The 13996-nt window shown below is 37.7% G+C and overlaps 1 protein-coding gene across 5 annotated transcripts in view; it reads right to left on the bottom strand.

Annotated features, from left to right (window-relative positions):
- Nucleotides 1-605: 605 nt before the first annotated feature.
- Nucleotides 606-13996, bottom strand: part of NAB1 (NGFI-A binding protein 1) — a 49013-nt gene continuing 35622 nt past the window's right edge. For 3 of the 5 annotated variants that reach the window (XM_055120872.1, XM_055120869.1, XM_055120873.1), the window contains exons 5-8: nt 12963-13052; nt 9506-9668; nt 6265-6381; nt 606-3137 (exon numbers count right to left, since the gene is read on the bottom strand). In XM_055120872.1, coding sequence (XP_054976847.1) covers nt 3049-3137; nt 6265-6381; nt 9506-9668; nt 12963-13052 — 459 coding nt within the window. In that variant the 3' untranslated portion in view covers nt 606-3048. The remainder of the gene's footprint in view (nt 3138-6264; nt 6382-9505; nt 9669-12962; nt 13053-13996) is intronic. The other 2 variants (XM_055120870.1, XM_055120871.1) reach the window with 2 other exon arrangements.

Raw genomic sequence — 13996 nt, 5'->3', positions numbered from 1 at the left:
ACTCCAAGTCTCTAAGACACTTAAACTTGTATTTTACTTTGTGGTACTAGTTCACCTCAACTATAAGTAACCAAAAGGGAATGATTCTAATACTCTGACATTCCCATGGCCTCCCATTAACCCCAGCACCTCACACAGAGCTAGAACAAATAATACTCTTCCTTAATTTACCAAACTCATTAATTAGAACCTCACTTAAAAGGTTTTGCTAATACCTTACAACAGTTAACACAATTTTAGTTTGTTACACTGAAGCAAATCACAGTAACACTTTATACAAATACTAGTATCTTAGAAATTTATTCCTAAAGTGCTTCCATGTGTTAATTTAGTTGTTTAGATGTGATAGTCTTAAAAAATAACCCTGTAAACGTCTCAAATGAGAATAATAAAAACAAAGTCCCTCTATTGACAGACCAGAATCAACTGAGCACCTGTTAGCCAAATGACTTTCTAGAAATAAGGTAGCTGACATAGTGTTTAGACTTAAGACCTAAGACCCTGACCTTTAATACCCAGGCCCAGCCCAGATAAACATGGAGCAGAGTAGGCTAGGATTAACTACTGTGGAAAGTGCTATGCACAAAGTTCTATAAACATAAATGTGTGAGGCACAGAAAATCTTTATTGCCACAGGAAGCAAGTGCACTGGTCCCAGCTTACCAACAGCTTTAAGTAAGAGTCACAGAACGCAGACTTCACATAATAAAGTACAACACAGACTTGGGCAGAAATGGTCCCTGGGACTATATTGGCTGTAATACTGAGGTAACCAATTGACCTTGTTCAGTGAAAATACCTCAAACACAATGGAAAAAAAAATCAACTAGTTATAACATCCAATTCATATTTACAATTCAAATAAAAATATATATTATTTGCTTCAATGTATAGCAAGTTTTATACATTAGTGTTTACAAAATAAAAACTGTTTTCTACTGAAATTTTTGTTGTGTTTCCCCCTTATCACTAAGCTCGAAAAGAACAGAAAAGTACGATACTCCAGGAAACTTATTTATAGATTTTTAAGATGCAGTTTATGGGGCCATGGAAGATGGATCAATACTGTGGAAGTTGATTGCATCTTTAAAATTGTCGCTTATTTAAAACCTACAAACTTGAATTTGTAAGACATAATTAAAAAAAAACACACAAAATTTCTCAAAATAGATTAGAATACAAGAAACGTTTCATGAAACTACTGATATACTAACCAGTTCTATGGCTAATATTAAAAACTGAACAATCTATTTAAATCAAACTCATACTACTTCTACCCACAGTGAACAATACAACCACAACAACCTCAAACAAGCAACATATTGCAAGGTCCATGAAAGCTTCTTCAGTAGGCAAAACACTATGGGATAATTAATACATTTAGGAAGGGATAAAAGCCTTTTAATAGTATAAAATTTGTTTACTGGTGTTTCTACTGTAAAGCTATTCTATAAATCAAAATGACAAAGCGATTACATATGTGACAGTGATCAGAGACTACAGTGTAGACATTTCATCTAATATTTGGCTGATGAATTTTAGTGTAACAGATTTAACTTAGTATTTTTTTTTACACAGTTATGACCTAGAACAGAATTGAAAACGACAACAACATTGAAAACCACACATTTCTTCAAGTCAATATGCTGTTCTCGGCAGTATCTGGATTTAGATGAATCTGGAGAAAGTAGGTCAAGTTGTCAAATTATCTTCTCTTAAATCAACAGAAAAAAATAATATTGGGAAAAGCAGTATATTCTTTTCTCTCTAACCTATGAATTCCAATGGGAAATTCTCATTTCACTAGTATATTTACTAACATTTAGGCATATCCCCACATATATGCACACAGTCTACTAATAGGGGCCATTAAAAACATACTTTCAAGTTAAAATGAATTGTAAGAAAAAAACTGCATTCACAAATCTATAAAGATATACAAAATTTAAATTGCAAAATAAATAAGGACTATAGCTGTCAACTAAATCTCCACGGAAATATGGCTGCAAATGTGTCATGGTGATTGTACACACTGGGCTGGTTCGGGTGGAAGACACTCCAGGGAGAGCTCTCTAGTTTCCTTTTTCACATGGAGAGGAATTTCTGGATACGAAACAGTACTTACTCTATTATATATTATAGCCTTTGTCAACAGTCACCATTCTTATCACATTTAGGGTTAACTTACTATGTCTTAATCTATTTAACACATTCTGAAATAGTAAAGGTTTCCATCAGGGCTCTTTGCCTCAATCCACTTGCTGGAAGTTCTCTTTGAAGCAGGAACTTCCTAGCTTTGCTGCGTCTTAAATAGCTATCATAGAACACAATCTGAGTTAAGAGGGTAAGATAGACTTTTAACTCTAATGTTTATCTTTTTAACTTAATTCCAGTATTTACTAACAGTATAAATGTCCACCGATTAAGTCAGTAAAAGTTATGTTTTTCTATTAAAAAGGACTTCTCCTATTAAACAAAATCAATTTTATCGAATATTAAATTCATAATATTTTCCTTGGTTCAAATCAAGTATTTGCTTTCCATTTTTCCAAAGTCATTGCAACTTGCCAAAATTACACCACAAACTTTTTGTTTTGTAACTGAAAAGATTCTAACTACATATTTACGCTAGATACATTTAAAGGAGACAACAAAATTTCAAGTAAATAAACTGTATCCACATCTGTTGGATCAAACAGGTCTCAAAAATCTAAATTTTTAACTTCTATAAATTACACAAATACATTGTACATTCTTAAATAATGAATGCTTACAATATTAACTTGTAAGCCTTTCTACATTAAACGATTTAACACAGGAATGTGAATAGATGAATATTTCTGTTTTAGGTTGCAACACTCTCACTTTTCTCTTTTGTGGCTCCTGTTTTATATTCCTGGTCTCCACAGACTATTAAATCAGTCATGCTTTGGCTATGAGATCTGTTTGAGCTGAATGAGGCAACATTGGTTATTAAGGCTTATTTCTATGATGGAGCATTATCCTTAAATCTGAAGCCATTTCCAAAGAACAGTGGGAGAATCACAGCTATCTTGAATCTTCAGGTTCTGTTTTGATGACTTTCTTTTCTAAAGCAAAAGCTGAGTGAGGGTAGTCTTTTAAAATTCCAAGGCTCTCTGCATAGAAAGGAAAACATAAACGTGTTGATAATTTAAATCAATGGATTTTATAAACAAAAACCTCAAAACAATTTTTTTTTTTTTTTTTTTTTGCTTTTTGGGTCACACCCAGCAATGCTCAGGGGTTACTCCTGGCTCTGCACTCAGGAATTACTCCTGGGGGCCCATAATGGGAAATCAGTTTGGCCATGTGCAAGGTCAATACCTGACCTGCTGCACTATCGCTCTGGCCCCCAAAACATAAAATTTCTAACTGTACATATTTCTGAACAAGTAATATACCCTTGATGCTTTAGTATCTCCATGTATAAAATTGAAATATCTATAAAAGGTGTGTGCACAACACCTAATCAGAGAGGGAGAACAAAAGGGAATTCCCTGCCATAGTGGCAGGGTGGGTTGGGGGGAGACGGGACTGGGGAGGGGGGGAGGGATGTTGGGTTTACTGGTGGTGGGATGGGTTATCGAACTTTGTATGGGGGAAACATGAGCACAAAGATGTATGGATCTGTAACTGTACCCTCACGATGACTCTCTAATTAAAAATAAACTAAAAAAAATAAAAGCAGATTTTATTAAAATAAAATAATAAAAAAAAAGGTGTGTGCAAGTTAACACATAAAAAGTAGAAATAATTCCTTGAAATTATATGTATAAAACTTCAACCTCATACAAACACTTCAGAATAATAAAATCTAATGCATTTATAATCTAATACTAGAAGACAAATACACATACATGCACACATGTGTGTATAGAATCCCCTTGAGAGGGATTCTATAAATTTAACTAGTAATAATACTTATTCAAAATTAGGCAGTTCAATTGATTAATTCATGTCCTAAACACAAAAGTATAATTTAAATTTTGCTTGGAAGAGTAATAAAAATGGTACCTATCATTTACTGAATTTCTATTAGCTAGGCATTCATATACACTAACTTAATCTTCAGAACTACTCTATTAAGTAAAATATAGCCATTTTACAGATGAAGCAACTGAAGGTCAGAGCAGCCAAGTAATCAGAATTAACCTAGTCAAGTGTCAGTGTTAAAAAAGGGATTCAGGGGGCTGGAGCAATAGCACAGCAAATAGAGCCTTTGCCTTCCACGCAGGCGACCTGGGTTCGATTCCCAGCATCCCATATGGTCCCCCAAGCACCACCAGGAGTAATTCCTGAGTGCATGAGCTAGGAGTAACCCCTGTGCATAGCCGAGTGTGACCCAAAAAGCAAAAAATAAAAAATAAAAAATAAAAATAAAAAAGGGACCCAGGACTGGGCAATCTGGAACCAGTATTAATTGTACCAATGGTTAAAAGAGGATTTTTCAAGGGATTCCTTCATTCTGCTCTACATAAAACCCAAACTCATCATAACCCAGAGACTAAGTATGGTTCTATAACAGAGCAGATATGACCAATACACAGGAGTGGTGGGTTTTTTTTTCCCTTTTTGTGGGGGGGGGGCCCACACCCATCGATGCTTAAGGGTTCCTACAGGCTCTGCACTCAGGAATTACTCCTGGCAGTGCTCAGGGGACTATATGAGACGCCAGGGATTGAACCTGGGTCAGCTGCATGCAAGGCAAATGCCCTCCCCATTGTGCTATTGCTCTGGCCTAGGAGTGTTTTTTAAAATACAGTTTTCAAAGGACTATAAGTTGACAGAAAATTATGTTGTTGTGTTTTTTAAATGGTATTTTTGGGGGCTGGAAAAACAACAAAGAAACAAAGTAACCAAAAATGCAAGGCATTTTAAAGACTAGCCTTTCTTCTTGTTCCTGGGCCACACCCAGTGATGCTCAGGGGTTTCTCCTGGCACTACAATCAATCATTCCAGGCAGTGCTCAAGGGATAATATGGGATGCTGGGATGGAATCCAAATTGGCCACATACAAGGCAAGAGCCCTATCCACTATACTATCATTCTAGCCCCCCTAGACTATTAATTTTTATGTTGTAGAAAACATAAGAAGAGAATGTGACCTTTAGTTCACTTTAGTTCAGTGTCAATTTTTCAACCTCCTGAACATGTTTACAGAACATGTTTACAGTCTTTCTTTTTTTCTTTTTTTGGCAGGGTGATAGGGTGGGGGTTAAAGATGGGCAGACCGCACACCCGGCAGTGCTCAGGGTTCTGCACTCAGGAATCACTCCTGGCAGGCTTGGGGGACCAAATGGCTGGGGACTGAACCCAGGTCAGCTGTGGACAAGGCAAGCAGCTTACTGCTGTACTACTGCTCCATGTTTATAATGTTTATAGTCTTGTATCAAGTTTTCGATAAGTAACAAACAGCACAGAGTATTTAAGACTTTGGCCTTTTTTTAGCATCTGCTATTAGAAGCTTGAAATTAAAAGACATGAAGTCTCTTGACAACTTGTTTTTCCCAAGACATAACTTTCTCTTTGTAAGTAGTAAGTGTAAAAAGTCAGGTTAATTCTAATAACTTGCAAAACTGTTTCTCCACTGACTTACAAAATACCTGGGTTCATTTCTTCATCTATAAAATTAGTACTTTAGGTCAAGAGACTCCTGAGTTTTCTTTAACTTACTGAAGTGATACAAGATCCTTGATTCTATAAGCCATATCCGTAAACAGTAGGAGACCTAAGTACTACTATGAATCTTCAAGTTGTTTTGATGACTTTCTTGGTCATCAAAGGGTGAATTATTCTGTCTAACTCTCTCTGAATTCACTCAAGTACGTAAACGGCTGACTATTATGAGGAACAGCTTATCCTTGTACAGAATTTGGTTTTCTTCTGAATATCATGCCCAAAATGCATTCATGTGAAAAGTTCAGGACAAAGAAATCATTTAGTGCATAGGTTTTCTAATTTTAAGAATAAAAAATGTAATCCATGCATTTCATATTATGAAAGTCAGAAAAAGGCAATCATATAGTTCAAATTACCCAGTTATTATCCAATTTAAAATCTTGTATAGGGACAGGGAGACAGGATAGACATTAAGGTGCTTGTCCTGTGTATACACAGCTGACATTGTTTCTGCCTCTGGCACCATCTCAGCTCAACAGGAAGGAGGAAAAGGATGGCAGATGAGAATTTAAAAATACCTTTTATTAAAGTGTTACTTTTCCTATTCTTATCCTGCAAGCTCACCTGATGAGTGGGACTTAGCCTCGGCAGAGTAAAGTCTACTCAACTCCCCATCCACCACAAAATGGTGAGGCTGTCGGTTCTGCAAGTTAGGCATTCGGAGATTCAAAGGTCTTTCTGCTGAGAAAAATTGAAAGAAAGCAGTATAACATTAAAAACACATCATTAATATTTCTCAAGATATTTTCAAAATTACCTGAATGTTTTTTAGAAAAGAAGAAAGGTCTAAAGTCACCAAAGAATTTAAATAGTTCCTTAAAAATATTTAAAATAATAATTTAGAAGGAAAAATTTTCTAGTCTCAAGGTTTCTGATTCTGAAAAAACCTTTTAAGGCCTTCACACAAACTACAAAAAGTCTGAAATTTCCAATAAGCATTCGAACTTTGAGATACATCCATACATCCCCTTCTCTAAGGTATTTCTTTCCAGTACAGCTATTTGACTTCAAAGCAAACACTACAGAGTCAGAGATGGCATTGATTCAAGTCTTTTGCTCATGGAGCCTGAGAGAGAGTATAGTACATTAGGCGCTTGCGCGCTGACCCAGCTTTGATTCCTGGCAGCCCATACAGTCCCCTGAGCACCGCCACAAATGATTCCTGAGTGCAGAGCCAGGAGCAAGCCCTGACCATCACCAGGTATGCCTCAATCCCAACCCAAAACACTCAGGTGCTCAGGAGCTATTTCTGGCTCTGTCCTCTAGACTGACTCCTGGCTGTGCTCAGGAGACCATACACAGAACATAGGTTTCGAACCAGGGTTGGCTGTATATAAAGCAAGTGCCTTACCTCCTGTACTATCTCTCTGGCTCAAGAGTCAGTACACTTTGAAAAAACACAAAACACCAATTAGCAAAAGAAAACGTCTGAAAAAAATCCATGGAAAAACAGCATGAGCACAGATACAGGAAAATGACTTGACACACAAATCATATTCTCTGTCATGACCCTGAATCCATATTAGTAACTGGCAAATTGCAGCCCCACTCTGAATTATCCTAGTGCCACCAATGCAAGTCATTAACTGTTTTATTAATGCTTTAGCTTTCTAATTTTTAAGCCATGCTGTCAACAAAATTTAAACTGTTGAATTCCTAAGTCGAACTGACTACAGAAGTTAAATAAGACTTCAACTAAAGAGTTCCTGTAGTAGTTTAAAAAAGATGTTCTTCTCCAATATGCTGTTCCAATATGGAACATTTTATTGGGTAGCTGGAGAATATCGGTTAAGATAAGACATTCTGAGGAATCTTTGGGGATAGGGCAAGTAGGCTTGAGAGGTAGTTCAGTGTTCATGGTTTACATGTAGGCCTGTTGTGGTCCAATCACCCCTACCCCACATACACACAACAACAACAAAAAAAGAAACCCCCCCAAAAAAGAGGGGTAGGGGCAAGGGGAGTAAGATCTCTCTTTTTTTAAAAAAGACATATCTTTTTATTTTTATTTTATTTTTTTTCCTTTTTGGGTCACACCCGGCAACGTTTAGGGGTTACTCCTGGCTCTACACTCAGGAATTACTCCTGGTGGTGCTCAGGGGACCATATGGAATGCCCGGGAATCAAACTCGGGTCAGCCTCGTCAAAGGCTAATGCCCTATACACTGTGCTATCACTCCAGCCCCAATATAGGTATTTTCTAATGGAAAAAAACATTTTGTGTGGTACCAAGAATTAACGCACGACAGAGCCTGGCAAGCTACCTGTGGTGTATTCGATATGCCAAAAATAGTAACAAGTCTCACAATGGAGACCTTACTGGTGCCCGCTTGAGCAAATCAATAAACAACAGGACAACAGTGCTACAGTGCTACCAAAAAATTATTACCCATGAAATAATTTTTTTAAATACTCAAGAATCATAGTTTTTTAACCTAAGAGTTTAATAATTCCCAAACGTACACCATAAATATTTTCAGAGATGTTCACAGTGATGTGAATCTTGAAAAAGGACAAATTGTCTTTGAGTGTTTCCATGTCTCTGCACTCTCATACAATATTTAAGTAGTTGTTACCATACACACTTAGGAGTCAATTATTATAAACCTTACAAACAAATCTGTTCCTGACCATCTTTTTAAAAATGTCACCCATCAGAGACCCAAGAGTAAATCCTGGAAGACAGCAGCTTGCTGGAGATCTCTCTGGACCTGTGCCTGGGGCACCTATGATGAAGCAGGGGTTCCTTCTCCCACCACTCCCGATGAACCCCAGGTGGCCACAAACTTTCAGAAAAATCAAGGTACTCGGGAGCAAGGACTGAAGATGCCAGGCCATGTGGCAGTGGCAGAGATGGGCCGTCCCTTCCCATCTTCCCGCATGCAGGGGTACTGGCTGTCTCGTCCACGAACTGCCATCGAGCGCAATCTCAGAGCATTAATGGCCTTGATCCAGAGACTCACAAATGAATCTCAAAATGGACTAGCTCCCTACAGAGATGTGTCTGGACCCCAATCATTTACAATTTTAAAATTCCAGAAGCGTGCGGCTGAGAAAGCGACCTCTCTTTTTAGCATCTGCCTGTGGCAGGCAGGCTGAGTGGTGGTGGGAAAATTTGAAATAATGGTGGTGGGATCAGTGTTGAAATATTGAATACAATCAATTAATGTGAACAACGATAGGAAAATAAAATTTAAAAATTAAAAAAACATTCAATCATACCAAAATACATTAGAATGTCTTTTTTTTTTTTCTTTTTAGGTCACATCCAGCAATGCTCAGGGGTTACCCCTGGCTCTGCACTCAGAAATCACTCCTGGCGGTGTTCAGGGGACCATATGAGATGCTGGGAATCTGAACCTGGATTGGCCGTGTGCAAGGCAAAAGCCCTACCCTCTGCCTCTGCACTATTGCTCCAGCCCCAACATTAGAAAGTTTTGACCCAGAAAAAAAAAAAAAACTTACACATGTTCCATGGAAATCAATTCTTTGGAGCAAATGATCTATATTGCTGAGATCTTTCATTTCAACTCATCCTTTATAAAATAAGGACATGCCAAATGCATTATGCTTCAATGGTGTTTACAGAGATAATAAAAAAGAAAAAAAAAAGAGTTTACCAGTTAAATTTGTAGGATGGGGTCTTTCCTTATTTGGGAAAGGGATAATGTAAATTTTGATAGCAAACCTCTACAAAAAAATAATGTATGATTTGAAAATTTCCCATGTTTCAGCTTTCCCATGTTTCTTCTCAGTGCACCCAGTTAAGTGGGCTATAGTTATGTGGGTCACTCTGAAAATGTACCTTGACCATCCGCGTTATCACACGCCAAGCCATTCGGGCTGTGCTCTTCCGAGCTCTGCCTATACAGCCCTGCAGACAGTCTCCTCTCTGCTTGCTGCAGTCTCTCATAGCCAGCTTGGGTGCAAAGGAACTCCATCTGCTTTGCCATCACCTTCTCAGGCTGCTAGTAAGTAAGGCAAAAATAAAATCAGTAACTACAACATTCTAGATTTTTTAATGGCTTAGAGATGCCAATTTCAGATTCCAGCAAATATATTTAGTATTCATTAAAATTAGTCCACACTTCATGTGGTATACACGTACCATAAATATGCATAGATGTCTGTATCACCATGTTGAAACATAAAATGCTGGATTCTGTATGAAAGAAAAAAGCTTTCTGCACAATCCCATTAAACGAATTCCGTATCACCTCTAAAGCAAAATAACCTTCACTTTGTTTTCCAGGGCACTGAGTCCTTTAAAGGACTTAAAAAAAAAAAAAAGAAAAAAAGGACTCTCAGAGGAACAGCAACATCTGCTATAAACTGCTTCTAACACATAGGATAAAATCTTGGCATTTTTATTTTAGGATTTGGCACTACACAGACTCTGATATGATGACAGTATATTTGGGGGAGAAAAGGTGTAAAATGGCTGTCTAGAAGAACAAGACAAACACACCTCCCACTAAAATTAAACAATGCAAATTTTGGAAAAAAAGCCCACAAACCCAAAACACCAACGCCAGTGAAGATCTTCATCTTCATCATGGACTAAAAGACTGCAGTATATCCTAACCAATCACAAAATACATGTCTCAAGAGACAAAATTAGTTGGCTGACAAATTTATCTCTGCATATGTTTTATACTTTTTCATCTGAATATGCTGCTCTAAATTCCCATTATGGATATTCAAAACAGTATATTTTGTGGTTATCTTGCCAAGAAGATAATAGTCAAAATGCACAGATATGAATAACTACTATGCTTTACAAAAAACCAGCACAGTAGGATACTACATAAAATTAGTTACAAAAATTATTATTTAAAATAGTAACAATCAATAAATATCTGAAACAACAGGATAAAAGTTTTCATTATTTCTCAGAATGTACCTAAACCAGATCAAGAGGGATCAGACAGTAGACCAGACACGGTCCAAACACAAACAAACATACACACACACACACATACACACACGCGCGCGCGCACACACCATGGTCCAAACACACACACACACACACACACACACACACACACACACACACACACACACACCCCATGGTCCAAACACACACACACAGACCCACCCCCCCAAAAAAAAACAACCATTAACTTAAATTCATTTGAATGTGTTACTAATGAGTTGATAAAATTTTAATAGTATTTCTAGAAGGGATATATCTGCTCAACTCTGAAAAGGCTTCAACAGCCAAAAAAAAAAAAAAAAGGATAGGCATTTTATTTATTATTGTTTTACTGAATCACCACAAGACAGTTACGAAGTTGTTCAAAATTGGGTTTCAGTCATACACTGTTCCATCACCCTCCTTTTCACTACTGTACATTTCCCACCACCAAAAAAAAAAAGAGAGAGGGGGGCATTTTATTTATCATTATTTTAATGAATCACCATGATAGTCACAAAGTTGTCTGCAAGTGGGTTTCAGTGATACACCGTTCCATTACCCTTCCTTTCACCAGTGTACATTTCCTACCACCAAAAAAAAAAAAAGTCCCAAGTTTCTCTCCTGCCTGCCTCTATGGCGGGCACTTTTCTTCTTTCTCTCTCTCTCTCTCTTTTTCCTTCTTGGGCATTATGATTTGCAATACAGGTATGGAAAGGTTATCATGTTGATCCCTCTACCTACTTCCAGCACTCAGTTCCTGTCCAGAGTGATCATTTCCAGCTATCATTGTCATAGCAGACTTCTCCATCTGAACTACTCTCCCTACCTCCACCACTTTTGCAAGCCTCCAACCGTGGGCCCTTCCTGCTTGGCCCTTGTTTCTACTGTCCTTGGGTATTAGTCTTCTACTATTAAAAAAGGCCATTTAAAAATTCAACTAAAGCAGTCGATAAAGAAACTAACAGGCATCAAATTTACAATGTTTTTTTAAAAAGTAATGTAGAAATGACCCTTTAAAAATGAGTACGCATTAAATAATCTTGAAGTCAGAATACCTGAAGTTATATACCTAACACATTTTCTTCTCTTCTCTGGAGGGTCTCCCAAGCCATACTCAGGGTGCCTCGGGTTACTCCTGATGATTGGGTTAACTGGGCCTTACAGTTCAATGTCAGAGTCTGGGATGTGTGGTACTGCTCAGGCCCATTATCTGGGCCCGCCAATGTCACCCAGGCAGGCCTGGATGGGTGGGAAATGCAGTGCCAGGGATGGACCTGCAGCTCTATACACGCAAAAGCCTGACTCCTGAATGATCTCCCTTAACAATTTTAATTATACATGATTGAAATAACAGTACCCACGTCATTGCCTATGATTACTCTATGGCTACAATGTTGACTATTATTATTTTACTTAGAATTATATTTTATCTTCGATTGCACCCAATGCCATAGTATGCATAACTTTTCCTAGCATAAATAGCTTTTTAATTTTTAGAGGGGCATCCCCAGGAGTTCTCAGGGGCTCTGGGGGCATTACTGGTGGTAGTTGGCCTGGCAGTGAGAATCTCAGGTCAAAGTATAGATCAAAGAATAAGTCTTTTACTGGAATTCAGTGCTCAGGCCCAGTGGTGCTGAGGCTGCCAGGGCAGGACAGTGGAGCTCTAGGCCCTTGCAGTGCTGGACATCCAAATGCATTCCACCCAATGAGCTTGCAACTCAGTCCCACTTTTAAGTTTTGTAAATAGGAATGTCTTACTTCCTACACAATTTAAAAAAAAAACAAACATTTCCCATTTGAGATTCTGATCATAAATCAAATCAAACCAAGTTGTATTGCTATCCTGTTGGTACAGCTGTGACTTCGGGCCACACGTGGCAATGTTCAGGAGTTATTCCTGACAAATACACTCAGGAATTGCATCTGGCAAGACTCAGTAGACCAGATCTGATGCCAGGGATCGAACCTGAGAAGGCGACATGCAAGGTGAGCATCCTACCCACTGTACTAGCTCTCCAGCTCCCTATTTTTGACATTAAAAAAAAAAAAAACTGAAATAAGTTCAATCCTTGGTTCTTAAAAATTGATCCTAGTTAAAGAATCACTTTACTTATGGTTTTTGTGCTATGCCCAGAGGTGCTCAGGGCTTACTCCTAGCTCAGTCAGTACTCAGGAATTATTCGGAACAACTCACAGGGGATCATACGAGGTGCCAACTACAGGACCTGGTCAGCAGTGTAAAAGGCAAATGCCCTACTCTGTACTATTTCTCTCTGTACCTGCAGCCATTTTTTCTTTAGCCTGCAAAAATTATTATGCAATAGTAACTGGTGGTTTACATTACCTGTGAACTAAGAGTGGCAAGCTCTTCATTTTTAGTTTTAGCCTGCTGGAAAAGTGTTTGCACGGAGTCCTGGAAATCTGGAAACCCATCCTGTAGGTCAAAAAATAAGACTTTTACTTAAGAGTTTATAAAATAAAATAACAATACTATTAACAACTCAGAAATTACAGCAAAATAGTTCACCACAGTCTATTCTGTCACAATTACCTTATTCTACAGTTACAACCTCAGTGAAATCATAAGTGATTGATTAAAAAATAAAAAGCCTTTTCTAGCTTAGCATACCATTAGCAATTATGACAATTGTTACATGCCAGCATTGAGTAATGCTGCTTTCTTAGTTCTTGCCAATTTATAATTTTGAATGCTTAAAAAAAGGTAAAATTTTACAGACCATTTAATTTTGGGGATTGCTATGGCTTTAAAATTTAGAAAAGCATTCCTTCTAACAGATCTGATAAGTACTCAAAACTAAGTTCTACTGAAGTTTTTATTTTTTTAAAAATATAACTCTCTAATCCACTTGGAATTTAGGCTGTGATTAAGACCCAAAGGTAGATCTAATTTTTATTGTTTTGGGGGACACTTGATACTAGCAGGCTGCCCCCAGCGACATGCAGATCAGCCATATGGTGCAGGTGACAGAAGCCAGCTGAAAACTATTAAAGTATACTTTTGCAGAAATTGTCACTATTCTGTGAAACATTTCTCCCCTTATTTGATAAACAAAAGGTGAATCATTAAAACCAAAGTTCTTATAGCAACACAGAAAAAAAAAGTAACAAAATAATTTATCTCGTTTGAAATATGAAAAACTGGTTAAGAAAAATTTCCCCATTGATAGCTTTTTAAAGTTATTTCTCCACTGGAGATGTGATCCTGGGGGCCGCACGCGTGTGCGGCCTCTCCACAGCTGCACAAGCGTGAACCCACACCCAGCAAAACCTCTTTCGGCATGGGCAACCTTATTTGTCTTCAAAGTAGGTCTGAATCTAGTGGGGTACTCCTAACAACAATAGTGAGGTTGGTGTTGA

This window comes from Sorex araneus, chromosome X (genome assembly GCF_027595985.1).
Source record: "Sorex araneus isolate mSorAra2 chromosome X, mSorAra2.pri, whole genome shotgun sequence".
Lineage (NCBI taxonomy): Eukaryota > Metazoa > Chordata > Mammalia > Eulipotyphla > Soricidae > Sorex > Sorex araneus.
This window is presented reverse-complemented; position numbering and strand designations above follow the sequence as displayed.